At 36.7% G+C, this 16,474-nt stretch overlaps 1 protein-coding gene across 1 annotated transcript in view; it reads left to right on the top strand.

Annotated features, from left to right (window-relative positions):
* The window catches only part of LOC129755148 (homeobox protein unc-4-like), a 101,354-nt gene extending 85,781 nt beyond the window's left edge, over positions 1 to 15,573 (top strand). The window contains exons 3-4 of the mRNA XM_055751499.1: positions 13,402 to 13,541; positions 15,097 to 15,573. Of these exons, the coding sequence (XP_055607474.1) occupies positions 13,402 to 13,541; positions 15,097 to 15,430 (474 nt within the window). The 3' untranslated portion in view covers positions 15,431 to 15,573. The remainder of the gene's footprint in view (positions 1 to 13,401; positions 13,542 to 15,096) is intronic.
* The last annotated feature ends 901 nt before the right edge of the window (positions 15,574 to 16,474 follow it).

The following is a 16,474-nucleotide window of genomic DNA, read 5'->3' as shown; positions in this document are numbered from 1 at the left end:
TTGGTTATAACTGTAGCTACAAAATTTATGTAGTAAGTTTTGCAAATTATTACTGAAACTTATCAATAAAATGACAGACTTTCACATTTGATCACTTTTGAGACCCCACTTAGCCCTACACTACTTCAAACCAAATCTAAATAAAAAATTATAAAATGATAAGAAATTTATATTTCAGTCATAGAAAACTTCCAAGCTAAAAATGCCAAAAAACGCATTTCTTGGGCCATAGAGTTTCGGGAGTCTTCGGAAAATATATTATATTTAAATATGGTATGGCATATCAACAACTCCAAATTTACAGTTGTTATTAAAAATTTTGTAAAAGGAATTGAAATTTCAAAGCCTTCGGGTGAAAATGTACTTCAGTAAATCAAACATTTTTTCATGACTAAATAAAAAATTCTTCAAAAGGAATCGAAACTTCAAAGCCTTCAAAATACTGAACTTTCCTACACTTTCAGTGAGTACAGACTCTCAAGACTTGTTATATCTCGTCAAATATAAATTTCTACAAAGAATGTTTTATAACCTTACGCATAAATTCATATTAGCTAAAAACTTTTATATGCACGATTTGAGAACCAAAGAAAAATAATTCTAAGGTTATATAAACGATCAATTCCTAAAATGAATAATTATTCATTTCTACAACAATCCATCAACATGGTCTTAAGCTTTGTAATTCAGTTTTTTTTTAATCAATTATAAGATAATTCAGAAACAAAAATGTCTCTATCAACAGTCTTAAATGTTTTTTTTCAATTTCAAACTCTTTAGTTTACAATCCTAAATTTTAAAGTTTTCCGATAGTTTGACACGTGAATTTTCAATTTATTTCATTGATTCTGAAAATGTTCAACGTTTTATAATTTAATCATGTGAGAATGCAGTCAAATTCCTAAATTCATTCATTCTTAATATACATACTTCAAATTTCAATTTTCATTTTTTAATTCAATGACTATTTTTCTAATATTCATTATTCTCATTTCTGATATGAAATATGAAGGTTGATTTTTTTTTAACGAAAGCAAAGTTTGATACTATTTTTTTTAACTTTAAATCGTTGTTCTTCTTCTATTTCTTGACTATTTTTTTTTATTTTGCTTGTGCGCTGGCAATTTAATTTATTTGTTGGAATTGAAAGTTAACTGATGAATGGAAGTAGTTCTTAAGCATTTGTCAGTAGTTTTTGAAATTTAAACATAATATGATGAAAAGCTTTAATCTGAATCTTAAAAAAGGTTGTATCTGTAATCTTGTATTTAAATTTTTTTCACAAATACCATAAGATTGATTATTTTATGTGATCTTGATCTTCTTCTATAAGGAATATTTAAAGAAGGTAGTGTCAAGGCAGCCCTGCTCTAGTATTGGTACAGGCTGAGACGTCACAATCATGAAAAATCTGTTAATTTACTAGGAAACTATTCTTTTTCGATGATAATTCGAAGAATCTACTGGAAATTTTCCTCTTTGGAAACATGTTATTCTAGAAGGATTCTTGCTCTTCAAGATGGGTTCAAAAAAAGTTGCATTTTCGAATAATTTTTCTTTAAAAAAGACCATCGAAGTTCGAAAAAAATGGTGGATTTCCACTACTGAAATTTGCAAAACTTAAAAATAAGTTCAAAGTCTTCCATGTAAATGTTCAAGTCAGTGCAGTTTAAACTCCTCATTACAATAAAGTTTTTATACAAAACCACAATCTTTTATAGGCATTTTAGTAAACTGAGTTAACAATCATGAATTGATGTTAATTGTTCTACAAAAGAATTGTATATGGTAGACTGGTTGAATTAAAATAATTACAATCAGTTGAACACTCAATATCTACCAGCTAGACCTTTTCGAAGCTGATATTTTCATCATTTTTGCACGTTTTAGCTTCAAGGTTTCATTGCATTCATTAATAAATTAAGAAAAAAAACATAATGCAATCTTTAAATGACCAAAAAACTTCATAACATAGAGAAATAGAGGCCTTACAACAAAATCAAAATGAAATTGGAGTTCGATTTTGTTCTAAAACGTGTTTTTCTTTGAAATTCCTACCATTCTCACATACATTTTCGATACAATCGTTTTGGTGACGTCACAAAAAAAAGTCCAATATGGCTCTCGACACTACCTTATTTAAATATTCCTTGTTTAAACACTGAGTTTTAAGTTGAGAATTTTTCATATGGTCTCTGCTGTATCTTTAATTTATATAATCAGATAATTGCTTTGAATGGAAAAAGAGTAGGCGACTGTCAAACGAAGAGCACGCGTTTTTTTTGCTCCGAACTTTGCTCTGAAAAATTAAAATCTTATATTTCAAAATAAAGTGATTTAAGTGAATACCATCATTCGTTCCACATCACTCGCCACAAGCGGTAGTGTTTCGTTGCTCCTGCTAGTGTTCCGTAAATAGCATATAGTGTGTGAAGAATTTCGCCCTGATCATCCGGATGTGTGTTCCGTTAGGGCACTCTGCTATTCGATATACCCGATATACTCGTTATCGGAAAAAGTGATACCACAAAAGTGATTAAGTTTTGTGCGCGGCATCGCATCAGAAGACTATCATCAGCCGAAAACAAAAGGCCCCGCTGTTGTACACGATTGCCAGCCAGCAAGGTCATTCGTCATAATAGACGGATAGGAAACCACGTTGTTCGTTCGAAACCAGTTGTGTTAGAGTGGTTCGACCAACTAGGGTGGTTCGAAATATTTTTTTGGTTTTATACTTTTTTTCCAAAAAAGTTTTTTTTTTTTCCTTTTGGTTTTATTTATATATTTTATTTATATCTTCCTTTTCTTTTATTCTTACTATATTTTATATTAATTTTTTATCTTTTTTCTCAAACAAAATTTTGTTTGAGTTTTTTTTTATAAAGGTTTGACTCTCCACTCTTGCCCGTTATGTCGGAAAGCAACCGACTAACGGATGACGGCGACGAGGAAGGCATGCATCCTCCTTTTAGAGAGGACGACCTCTCCGAAGAATATCTTCTGGAACAACAGTCTTCCCAAAATATCCACATTCAACCGATGTACCTCTCGGACACGGAAGATACTCCTTCCCCCCTCCCACAGACCCCTAACCCTCAGGTTCCCTTTGTGTTTGGCAACTCCCCACCATCACCAGACCCTCAAGAAGTTAACCAGCTGCCTAAACCGCCCCCTCGTCGTCGGGTTTACCAACCTGAATCGACGGGACCTTGGGTAGTTTACATCCGGTCCAAAATGAACGGGAAATCACCTAATGTGATTTCCATCGCCCGAGACCTCGACAGATCTTACCCTTCCGTAATCAGCTACCAGCCGATGAGACCGCACAAGATGCGCATTGTTGTTGGTAGCCTGAAGGAAGCGAATGCCATTGCTTGTGACCCGAAGTTTACGATCGAATACCGCGTATACGTTCCCGCTCGTGACGTGGAAATCGACGGAGTGGTAACCGAAGAGGGTTTGACCGTCGATGATCTTGTGAATTCCGGGGTTGGTCGATTCAAAGACCCTGGTCTTCCCACGGTCAAGGTGCTGGACGCGCGTCAGTTGAAATCAGCATCAGGCGAGGGGGAAGAACGAACATTTTCCCTGTCGAACTCCTATCGTGTTACCTTTTCCGGCACTGCACTTCCTGATTTCGTTGCGATCGGGAAGGTTCGTCTACCTGTGAGACTTTATGTGCCTTCGGTCATGTACTGCCAGAATTGCAAGCAGTTGGATCATACGGCCGCCTACTGTTGCAATCAGGCACGCTGCTCTAAGTGCGGGGAGAAGCATGCGGAAGCTTCGTGTGAAGTACAAGCAGTAAGCAAGTGTTTGTATTGCACAGGCGAGGAATCTCATGCTCTCTCGGCGTGTCCGAAGTACATATCGCGCCGGGAAAAAATCAAGACTTCTTTGAAAACTCGCTCTAAAAAATCATATAGAGACATGCTGATGAAGTCTTTGCCAATCGTCTCAGAGAACCAGTTTGGCCTTCTAAGTGACTATGAATCCGAAGGGGAGGATCCATGCGAAGGAACTTCAGCTGGGCCATTTGTTAAAAAAAATGTTTCACAGGCTCCAAAAAGGAAACGCACAACTAACACACAATCCAGATTAGCTGCCAGCAAAGTTAATAAAACCAAAAATCCTCAAAGTGGAAATAGTAATTCTACCCCTCCTATTCAGAGACCTCCGGGTTTTAATCCGTCCCCGAAGGACTTCCCTCCACTTTCTGGTAAGTCAAAACCCCAGACTTTCCTTCAGAATTCAGGACCATCAGTAGCAAACAGGAATGCAACAATTCCCAGAGAAACTGCATCTGATCCATCGTCGAACAGTTTGCCCAGCTTTTCATCTGATGGTAAGATGAAATTTTCGGAAATTGTTGCGTTCATCTTGGACTTTTTCAGTGTACCAGCAGGTTGGAGGACTATGATTAATATGTTTGTACCTCTTTTAAGAGAAGTCTTGAAAAAGAAAGCTTGCACTATGACCCTCATCGCAGAAGCAATTTCTTTTGATGAATAACTCGTCCACTGAGGTAAGAGAAATTGTTTCTGTATTGCAATGGAACTGCAGAAGTATTTTACCAAAATTAGACTCCTTTAAAGTATTGGTACACAATTTGAATTGTGATGTGTTCGCCTTATGCGAAACTTGGCTCTCTCCAAACACTGATTTCAACTTCCATAGCCACAATATTATTCGCCTGGATCGAGATGGGCAAAGAGGGGGTGGCGTTCTTTTGGGGATCAAGAAATGCCACTCTTTCTATCGTATTCCATTACAACCATCTCCGGGTATTGAAGTCGTCAGTTGCCAAGCTAGAATTAAAGGCCAAGACCTTTGCCTAGCCTCGGTATATATTCCGCCAAATTCAAGCGTGAGCGGGAACCAATTGGCGAATATTATTTCACTTCTTCCAGAACCCCGACTAGTTCTGGGAGACTTCAACTCCCATGGCGTGGGCTGGGGTAGCTCACGTGATGATGATCGTGCTAACATGATATATGAGCTGTGCGACGACTTCAACATGACTGTCTTAAACAATGGGGAAGTGACTCGAATTAATGGATCCCAATCACAGCATAGTATTTTAGACCTTTCTTTAGCTTCTTCCTCTCTGAGCTTGGATTGTACGTGGAAGGTAATCCAAGACCCTCAGGGAAGCGATCATCTGCCTATCAATATTTCTATCACCAGTGGTCGTAGTCCACCTGAAGAGATCAATATTCCTTATGACCTCACAAAGAATATAGATTGGAAAAAGTATGCATCAGGTGTTATTGAAGCCATCGACTCAACGGAAGAACTGCCTCCGGAGGCAGAGTACAGTTTTATGTCCGGAACAATTGTGGACTGTGCAATCGGGGCACAGGTCAGACGGAATGACAATTCGACGATACAAAAACGACCTCCCACTCCATGGTGGGATGGAGACTGCTCACGTGCGCGAGGAGAAAAGTGCAAGGCGTTTGTTGAGTTTCGCAGAACTGGATTGCCAGAGAAGTTCCAACGTTACTTGTCCTTGGAACGCAAGTTTAAGAACTTGATCAGGGGTAAGAAACGTGGGTACTGGAGGCGATTCGTGGATGGGTTATCTCGAGAAACGTCTCTGCACACGCTTTGGAAAACAGCTCGAAACATGCGAAATTACACACCTTCGAACGAAAGTGAAGAAAGCTCGAGTCGTTGGCTGACACAGTTCGCGAAAAAGGTCTGTCCGGACGCAGTACCAGCTCAGAAAAACTATCGGGATACAGAGAATAGTTCCGAAACGGAGGATCAATTCTCGATGGTCGAACTTTCACTTGCGCTCTGGTCATGTAACAATTCAGCTCCCGGACTGGACAGAATCAAATTCAACTTGTTGAAGAATCTGCCAGATACCGCTAAAAAGCGCTTGTTGAATTTATTCAATAAGTGTTTAGAGATGAACATTGTGCCGCATGAATGGAGACAGGTGAAAGTTATCGCCATCCAAAAACCGGGAAAACCAGTTTCTGATTACAATTCGTATAGGCCGATCGCAATGCTCTCGTGTCTCCGGAAACTGCTCGAAAAAATGATTCTCTTTCGGCTGGATAAATGGGTTGAATCAAACAATCTCTTGTCAAGTACACAATATGGATTTCGTAGAGGCAAGGGTACGAACGACTGTCTAGCATTACTTTCATCAGACATTCAATTGGCGTTTGCCCAAAAAGAGCAGATGGGGGCAGTATTTCTGGACATCAAAGGGGCATTCGATTCGGTGTCCATAGAAGTGCTATCTAGTCAACTTAACTCTTGCGGACTTTCACCAATTTTGAATAATTTTCTTTATAACCTGTTGTCTGAAAAAATCATGCATTTTAGTCATGGAGAAACCAAAGTTGAACGAATTAGTTACATGGGTCTACCCCAAGGCTCATGTTTAAGCCCCCTGCTATACAACTTTTATGTCCGAGAGATCGATGCTTGTATGGCACAAAATTGCACGCTAAGACAGCTTGCGGATGACTGTGTTGTTCATATCACAGGTAAAAAAGGCACTCAAATTAAACCTCCGTTACAAGAAACTCTAAATAATTTATCACATTGGGCCAGGAATCTAGGCATCGAGTTTTCGCCTAGTAAAACCGAGTTAGTAGTTTTTTCAAGGAAGCATTCCCCTCCTCAAATAGAGCTCCTTATGATGGGTAGAACTCTAACTCAATCTCTTAGTTTTAAATATTTGGGTGTCTGGTTCGACTCTAAATGCCTCTGGGGAAAACATATTAGGTACTTGACACAAAAATGCCAAAAGAGAATCAATTTTCTTCGAACGATTACTGGAACCTGGTGGGGTGCTCATCCACAGGACCTCATCAGGTTATACCAAACAACGATACTGTCGGTCATAGAATATGGAAGCTTTTGCTTTGAGTCCGCCGCGAAAACCCACTTGATTAAACTAGAACGAATACAGTATCGTTGTTTGCGTATTGCCATGGGTTGTATGCAGTCGACACATACGATGTGTCTCGAAGTACTGGCGGGAGTAATGCCGTTGAAAAATCGGTTCCTCGATTTATCGCTACGTTTCCTAATTCGAAGTGTTACTATGAATCCTTTGGTGATAGAAAATTTGGAAAGGCTTATGAATATTAATTCGCAAGTAAAATATGTAAACAATTATAAAACTTTTCGTCAGTTAGAAATAAACCCTTCTTTGTTAAATTCGGACACGAGTCACTTTTACCCGATCAGTAGTTCCTTAATAAAATTCGATCTGTCCATGACCGTTGACATCCGTGGAATTCCAGATCACGTCCGACCCAACGTCATTCCTTCAATCTTTGCATCAAAAGTACGTGAAATTGACCCTACAAAAATGTTCTTTACTGATGGTTCTAGAATCGACGGCGCGACTGGTTTCGCAGTGTATAATGAGCGCTTTGAAACTTCTTTCAAGCTTCAAGAGCCATGCTCCGTTTACGTTGCCGAACTAGCCGCAATTTATTGTACCTTGGAACACATTCGCACTCTGCCCGTAGACCACTATTTCATCTATTCGGATAGTCTCAGCTCCGTTGAGGCGATTCGATCGATGAAACTGATGAAGCGCTCTTCCCATTTTTTGCTGGAAATTTCAGGGATATTGGGCGCTTTGATCGAAAATTCGTACAGGATTACCTTAGCTTGGATCCCGTCTCATTGTCTTATTCAAGGCAATGAGAATGCGGACTCATTGGCTAAGGTGGGCGCGTTACAAGGTGAAATCTTTGAGAGGATAATAACTTACAATGAATATTTTTCAATACCTCGCACTTTAGCGATTAACGCTTGGCAGTCTAGCTGGGACAATGGCACAAAGGGACGTTGGCTCCATACGATTATCCCTAAGGTTCCGACGAAGGCATGGTTTAAGCATTTTAACATGAGTCGCGATTTCATTCGCGTGGTTTCTCGGCTCATGTCAAATCACTGCCGGCTTGACGCGCATTTGTTTCGTATACATCTAGTTACAAGCAATGTTTGTGTTTGTGGGGATGGCTACCACGACATTGATCATGTTGTGTGGACGTGTGAACGGTTTGATCGATCGAGGGCTTGGCTACTGGATACCCTTAGGGCCCGAAGTAAACTACCTGGTGTTCCAATTCGAGACATCTTGGCAAACTTAGATCTTGAATATTTGTACCCTATATACAAATATCTTAAAATGTCTGAACTGGTCGTTTAGTCCTCTTCCCCTCTGTCTGTACTCTATCTAATGCTCTTTTCGTCTATTTATTAGAACAAACTTTCATCCGACGGGTCCTACAACACCACAAAGAAGGCTGGCCAGGAAGTCGAAAACCCTGAGGTAGCTATCGAAACCACAGCTACAGGAAGCCACCACCGGACCCTAACGGAAACTGTTCTTGGAAGTGACCCCAGTTAATCCCCTTTCCTTTCCTATACATAGTTGAATTAACAGTTGAGTAGCCGCGACGATTACGGCCCCCCTCTTACTAACCCAAAGTTAGGAAAAATACTCCCGGCACATAAAAACTTTATAAGTAAAATGCCTAATAAAACCTTTTGTAAATAAATAATAAATAAGTGAATACCATTAGAATTTTGTGAACTTAAAGGGCTGAGAGTGTTTCGGGTCACGGAAATCAGATCCCTGGGCATGGCTTATGGATAAGTTACTCAATGTCCACCTGGTTGAAATTCGTATCCTGCTTTCCAATAAAGGATGAATGAAACGAGAGGTTCTAGTTGCATTTTTGCACATTTAGTGAAAAGTGTTTGTTAGTCCAAATCCTTGGATGCTACTTAATAAAGAGATATAACATCAAGTTGGAAGCATGAACATTTAAATTGCTATAATATTTTGAATGTTATTTTAAAAATAAACGGGTGAACATAATGCTGGTGTAGGGAAAAATTTTAAGTTTGGACGATCGCTATAGCAATTTCGGCATGCTGCGACCAGTCAAACCTTTTAAATATTCCCGATGCCTTTTATAGTTTGAAGATAAGTATCCTTTTCAAATGGTAAAAATTTAAACAGATGTTTAAAATGTATTTATATTTTATGGTAAAAAGGTAAGCGTAAGACGTTTAAAATGTATTATATTCATATATTTAAAATAGCTTAACTCCATTCAAGGGGATTCGTGGTAAGTTGGATAGGTCACCAAGCAAATGAAAGAGTGATGTACAATGGATTGTAGGTTCAAGCCAGCCGGAGTATTTCGGCAAATATGGAATCATGAGAACAGAGTTTGGTGGGTCAAACCTATCCCAACCCAGTGGTAACAGACCCTTTGGTTGCACTGCTTATATTGTTGGTGAGTTAAGCATAGGCAATAGGCAATATTTGAACGTGCGATCGAGACTTCCCGTACCGACTCGGGTCGAAAGACCTATCAGCCACTGGTGGGTTTAACTACATACATACATAATCAGATAATTGCTTTGAATGTCTGAAGTTTTTGAAATGTTTGTAGTAATTTTAAAATTTCGTTCTGAATTGGGCCTTTCAACTTAGTTTCCATTTTCTTTCCTTAATCTTGATTTAGTGACTTCAGATTTAAATTTCAAAAATACTAAAACTTTAAAATGAAAATTGCGGAATTGACACATATAACGAGAACAACAACAATTACAGAAAAAGTAACGAATTAAAATGACGAAAGTGAAAAATATGACAAAGGTTACTGAAATAACAAAATGAAAAAAATATAGGAATGAAAAAATAGCAAAAATTTAAAAATGACAAAAAACTAACGTAACAAAAAAAGACAAAAAAGGTGCTTCAATCGGTTTTGAAAGAAAAAGTCGATTCGTTGGCGTGGCTTAGTGCAAGACGATGGGAAAATAGCTAAAATGGCCTGGGTTCAAATCTCGACCTAAACAGGAAGGTAGAGCAGAAACCGCAAAATTGAGGAGAATGAGAGTATAAAGAGAGCAAAGCAATAAAATAAAATCGACCCGGATCGATTTTACGCAACGGGTTGCGCATTTGGTTTCTAATGTATGAGGTCTTTAAATCATGTAAAGTAAACCGATGTTGCAATCCGTCGCATAAAAGGGGTCCTAAAACATGCATAAAATAGGAGAATCATTTTAAATGTTATTTACCACTCACTCATTATGACTTATCTCAACAATTGCGCAGTGAGAGATACCATAAATGTAATTTTTCGTGATCTATTACCTACCTTATTTGAAAAATTTGGTTGTTTCTGCGATATAGCTACAAAAAACTGAGTCTCTCCAACATTTAAGAGTTTGACCACAGAGTTGAGAATGGTGAATACCTATAGTTTTTTTTATAGATTTGAACTTTCTAAAACCTTTGTATGTACAACAGGGTTTGGAAAAGTCAAACCCTGATCTATATATGCAGCACTGGCTGGATTCTAAAAATGCAAAAAGCCATCTTCAATTCGTTCCGCCGTTGAGAATTTTGTTGTTATCCCAAGGAAAACACAAAATAAAATAACAAGATCGATTTGGTTCGGCAAGAATCATTAATTGACTTGTTACGGAATTACCATCTTCCCGGCGTGAAAGCAAAACGAGCGGTGATGAAGATGACGAATTTTGAACGTCTTAATCAAAAGAATAAATTGAAAATTCCGATTATGAGGAGGTAAATAAAGCAGAGTAAGGTGTAAATGAACCTGAATAGGATTTAACGGAATTCTGGAATCGATAATAGAATTGTGATCATTTTTTTTTTCTCACTTCTAACTAACCGCGTAGTCTTAATTGCTTTTTTCACCTCTCGGCGGGTATAAATTAGGATCTTTTAGATTAAGCGAGTGTGGAAAACAGCAGGGTTCCATGGGTTTGGTTCATTTCACCACAGGTAGTTGAATATGTGCGTATCTAATAGAGAAAATAGAAAACGAAACGGCTCTCGATCTCTGAGGAGCAGAACTTTAAGAACCTTGGGGAGCACAAACAGCACACAGCAGTTGAGGTGATATGGCGATAAATAAATGATGTCGAGGATTGTTCAGCAGGAAAATTTTTATCGCCTCCGAATGGAGGAGAGCTCATTTTTTTATTTCGTTGCTTTCGATCCCAGGTTTCGGTCCGTGTGGCACACAATGGAGAGGATCCGAAGAATCAATTTAAATTTTAATAATGTTGACTTTATGTTGGCAACCTTTACGTGTAGCTTCAGATCTACATAATTTTACAGATTAATGGTGATATTAATGTGAAAATTTATGAGTTTTTGAAAAGCTTAATAGTGATTATGTATAAATTTAGCGCGTAAGTTATTGATATCCAAGGAATTTTAATATTTTGTCGGCGGCACGAAAAAGGCATTTCTGAGGGCAGAATTTCATCATCAGTCAATCATACGCGGGTACAAATGTTTTCGATTGAGATGCGTCAACTGAGGTGTTAATAAAGTCATGATACTTTCGAAGAGGGATCGGATGAATCGTACCTGTCATGCTGTTCACGAATAAATTGAATACCTACTATGATCAGTCATCGTCATCCGCGATACACATAAACATTCAGGTTCAGAAGCAGCATTCAGAAATGTACAGTAAACTGGGAAACTTTGATCACTTTTTTAAATTGTTTTGGATAATTTTTAAGGAAGTTCCGTATTTGAAAATTCCAAAACACTTGTCACTGTACTTAGTGGTAAGTGGTAAAACCTCAACGGTGATTGGGAAAATTTTCAAATGTCTCGTGTTTATTCAATGGAGTTAGAACTCAAAACAAAACTTTTAATTCAGGGTGCAACTAAAAACAAAACAATTAATGCTATTTTTTTTCGTCCAAGACCTCTTCCCTCACGCTTTTGCAAAAAACATTTTAATGTTGCATAAATTTAGGGGTAAAAAATAAAAAGAAAACCAAACAAACTTAACTCTTCAAATCTTCATTCAAATCAATCAAAAGACAAAATTTAAAAATTCGAAATTTTAAGGGTAGTAGTTAAATCAAATTAGTGCTATAAATTTTTCTTTTTTTACTTCTGAAAAACAGTTTTAATATCACAGACGATCGAAAAAAATTCTGAGAATTTTATCTTGAGTTTTAAAAGAGGATGACTAGGCATTGTCTTAACCACGTGGCACGTGTTTTTTCGAGTTCGTGATTTTTGTTTTATTAAATTTATTGTTGTGCTAGTGATGATTTCATGAATTGTTCGAAAAAGTGTTCAACGAGAAGTCGGATGTCAGAAACACTGATAATCGGCAGTGAAACTGCCTTGTGGGAGACGTGGCTTCATAATGTTCATTCAATCTAAATACTTTGAGCAACTGTAGTGAAATCTCACAAGCTGCCCTGGGAAGGAGAGGTTGTGTATTCCAAAAATGGTCCATGAACATGGATTTTGAAATCTGCAGTTTATGGTGTGAAAATGTGTTGGGGATGTGCAGTGCATGAATATTGGATTCGGCATTTTGATTGTGATTTGTTTTAAAACAAAAAATATGTTATGCTGGGGAGGGAAAGTAAATGTCTCGGTTCTGACTTCAGTCATAGCAACCTCGGCATGCTGCAATTAAATATTTTTAAAGCACTGTGATTTCATAGGCAGTTAAAAAATTCCATTTTGGACTGAAGAACGGAAAATTTGGAATCAGGAATAGTAGGTTATAGGCGTTATAGGTATCTTTTCAGGATTCTTTATTTGTTTAGAACAGAGATGGGAGATGGAGTAAGATGAGTCAAGGTCAAACCTATTCCAAACCAGTGGTAACCGACCACTCGGTAGAGCTGCAATTATTGTTAATGAGTTAGGCATGAACAATATTTGAATGTGCGAATGAGACTTACCGAACCGACAAGGGTCAGGAGACCTGGTGGGTTCTCATACATACATAGGTACATACATACATACTAAATACATACATTTAATCGAGAGTTTTAAAAGTTGTCAAGAAATTTATTATAAGTAAGTAGGCTTCTTAAAGTAGCTGATTTAAACAAATTTTAATGTGTAATTTTTCTTTAAAGATGTCTTTTTTTTTGTTTATGAATTTTTATTGTAAACTAGGCATTTTTTCTCTTTATTTTAAGTTTTGATGAACAAAACTCTTGATGTTGCAAAACCGCCTTCTATATTTTTTATAAACTATTCAAACTTAAAAAATTATTTAAAAAAAAATGTCACCAAACCCAAATTTAATTGCTTTTGAAGCAAGAAATTTGTTTTTGTTTTAAAGTACCTATTCATGTTTAAAACAAAAAAAATATTCTTGGACATAAACCCAACCAAAAAACAGCACATTTAAAGCAACAATTTGAATTGTCATTAGTTTTTCATGAGGTTCATACAACTTTAATTTGCTTTAATGTTTGTTTTGAATAACTCGAAGTTTTATGTCAAGCTCACCGCTATACAATATTTATACATTATGTGCATTTTACAGCTTGAGAGATGTATTTAAACGAGTTAAATTGCTTATCTTTTAGGTTTGGTTCCAGAACCGGCGAGCAAAGTGGAGGAAAAAAGAACACACTAAAAAGGGCCCCGGAAGACCCGCTCATAACGCTCATCCCCAGTCCTGCTCCGGAGAACCCATCCCACCAAATGAGCTCCGAGCGAGGGAAAAGTAAGTCCTATATTTGTGGAATATGTTGGTTTATGAGGAGGTTTTCCACTTTCACCGTTTACCAGAGGGATCGAATCATTTTGATTTTATTTGATTAATAAAGAGTATCGGTTTTACATTTGAATTAGATAATGTTATCTGAGCCCAGCGATTAGGGTTAAAATATAAGGTTAGCACTTAAATTCCGGATGCCACTTAGGGTGATCAAATGCTAACTTAAGTGTGCGTATGGTGTATATTGATTGTTGTGACACGCTTGCAGCTCAAATACATTCCGAATGACATATTCTGAACATTTATTCATATTTTATTAACCAACCCATGATTTTATACTTTTGTTTCGTACAGCTGTCGTTTACCTACGATTATGTCATTCGGAGATCATCATGATTCATTTTAAAATTGTAATTGATTGGTAGGAAATGTCGAAAACAGATAGCAGTGCAATCACTCCAAAAGCCAGTGGATTTTTCTGCACAGTGTCACATCTGTTAGCTGTGTTATAACTAGCAACATTTTTGAAATGAAAAATAACATTAAGCAAGCATAAATTTGTTCAAAGTTGTTTAATCCTCTCGAAATGATATGAGATAAATTATTTTCTCTTTTGGTTTTCAGGCATATTTCATATTCGTGATTGAAGTTGAAACAGATTTTTTATCTTAACCCTTCGTTTTATAAAGTAACAAATTTGCAACAATTAATGTATGGAAAAATGGAAAAATAGTATTTCATTTTAATTTGTTTTCTTGATGTACTCATCATTTTCAACTGTTTAAAATTATGTTTAAGGAAAAATAAAAAAAATCATGAAACGAAGGGTTAAATTACAGCTATCGCAAAAACAATGTTAAAACTTACGAAAACGAGAAAAATGTACTAAAATAATAGGGAGGACAAAAACATTTGGGCGAAATGACACACTTTTATAATTTTGTTATTTTTTGTAATGTTTGTTACTTTTGTTGTGAACGTATGTTTTTGTTTGTCATTTACTTTCATTTTTTAACACTTTGTTAGATTGAGTTCTTCAGTTTCATAAAATAGTTTGTAAATTTAGTTCAAGACGCCTTGTAGTTTAGAGGTTATTGTAATTAAGATATACAACCCAATCTTTGAACATTACATACACATCTTGTGGTTAGCCTTTAAGTTATTTTGAGGAAATCCCGGGAAAAAATCATTTTGGCATCAAACTGTTTTTTTCGAATTTTGATTACCCTTCTTTAGTATTTTTTAGGGTAAGAAAAATCAATACTTTGTTTTTTTTTTTATTTTAATGAATTTTAACTTCTTGAAGTCATTCATCCCTCAAAACAATATTTGAGACACCCCTCCGAACTGTTAAATTAAAATTTTGCTCAGGTCATTCGTACCTATATTGCTTTTATTTCTATCTCCTGATTTTGAAATTCGACGGCGAAATTTACCTCATTGCAACACTAACTTAAATGATATGTAAACGATTACAAATTGTAATCAATAGTAAAACTTATCGCACATCTTTTGAATAACCCCGGTACTAAAACATATTTTATTGCATTTCTCATTCCAGAGCGCGACGTCGGAAAAAGCTAGCCAAAGCGTTAGAACGCCAAGCGAAGAAACTGCGTGCGAAGGGAATAGCGGTGGATTTAGAGGTCCTGAGGACCGAATATTTATCCCAACATCGAAACAATTCTAGTTCAGAGAGTGATGGCGAGGGCGACGATGACGATGATCCGATAGATGTCGTTGGCGGCGCCGAATCCAACGATACATCAAAAGACTGCTCACTTGAAAGGCGCGACAGCATTGATGATGTTTTAGATGAAAACACTGACTCACATAGGAATAGTATGAGGCCAAATCCATTTAGTATAGAATCGCTGCTATACAATAGTACGTGAAAAGACTATACAATAGTACGTGAGATCACACAGTGCGCCGGAACTCATAGTTTCCTATCATTACCTTAATTCAGATGCTACCATTGTGTACAACAATTCGATAATTTAAGTTATTAAACATATTTTTTGTTACAAGCCGTATTTCCTGTGACATATTCAATAATCAATATTTAAAATGAATATTTATGTTGATTTTCATGAGAAATCCTTGTCTTCGTGCTTCCAGAAATTCGTGTACCTTATTTAAAGAAACAGCATGTCAACAGATCCCCAGAGCACTGCACAGCCTTTTGCAGACATTTGTAGAACGAATGATAAAATTTATTGGAACATTCATTTCATTAACAATATCACACGACCCAAGTAACACCAATAGTTTTATTAGACTCCTTATCCCCTTATAAAACCGAAACTTTGTCTAAGTAGCCTGCCATCAAACTTTAAATGTTACTTGGGGATACCTTTATGAGCAATATCTGCCAGACACTTGGTGAAATTGAAAAAGGATTAAAATAGAACTCGGAGATCTACTGGATCCAAACAACCGAAAGTTCGAATTTCACTTCACTTAATTTCAAAGCAACGAACTCAGAAGTTCACATAGAGCTGCACAAAAGTTCTGTGTACCAGCTCTTTTGCTGTTTAACCCTTCGTTTCATGATTATTGTTTTAACTTTAAAAGTATTTGAAACAGTTGGAATTGATGTATACATCAAGGAAAAAAAAATTAAAATAAAATACGATTTTTCAACTTTTTCATACATTAATTGTTGCAAATTTGTTACTTTATGAAACGAAGGGTTAAAACCCTCTACTGCACTGTCGCAGCTGGCAAGACTGTCTCATATGTATTTTCATCATTTTTCAGTTTATCTCAAAAATCATTCTAATACAGTTAGTTCTTCAATGTAGACTATACACTTTCATAACTTTGTTCTCAACATGTATAAAAAAAAATACCAAGTCATGTCTATCCCATATGAAATATACCCGCAAAGCTGTCCCATATGTCTATTTCTTCAGTATGCTTTAAAATTGCACCTC

This window comes from Uranotaenia lowii, chromosome 3 (genome assembly GCF_029784155.1).
Source record: "Uranotaenia lowii strain MFRU-FL chromosome 3, ASM2978415v1, whole genome shotgun sequence".
Lineage (NCBI taxonomy): Eukaryota > Metazoa > Arthropoda > Insecta > Diptera > Culicidae > Uranotaenia > Uranotaenia lowii.
This window is presented reverse-complemented; position numbering and strand designations above follow the sequence as displayed.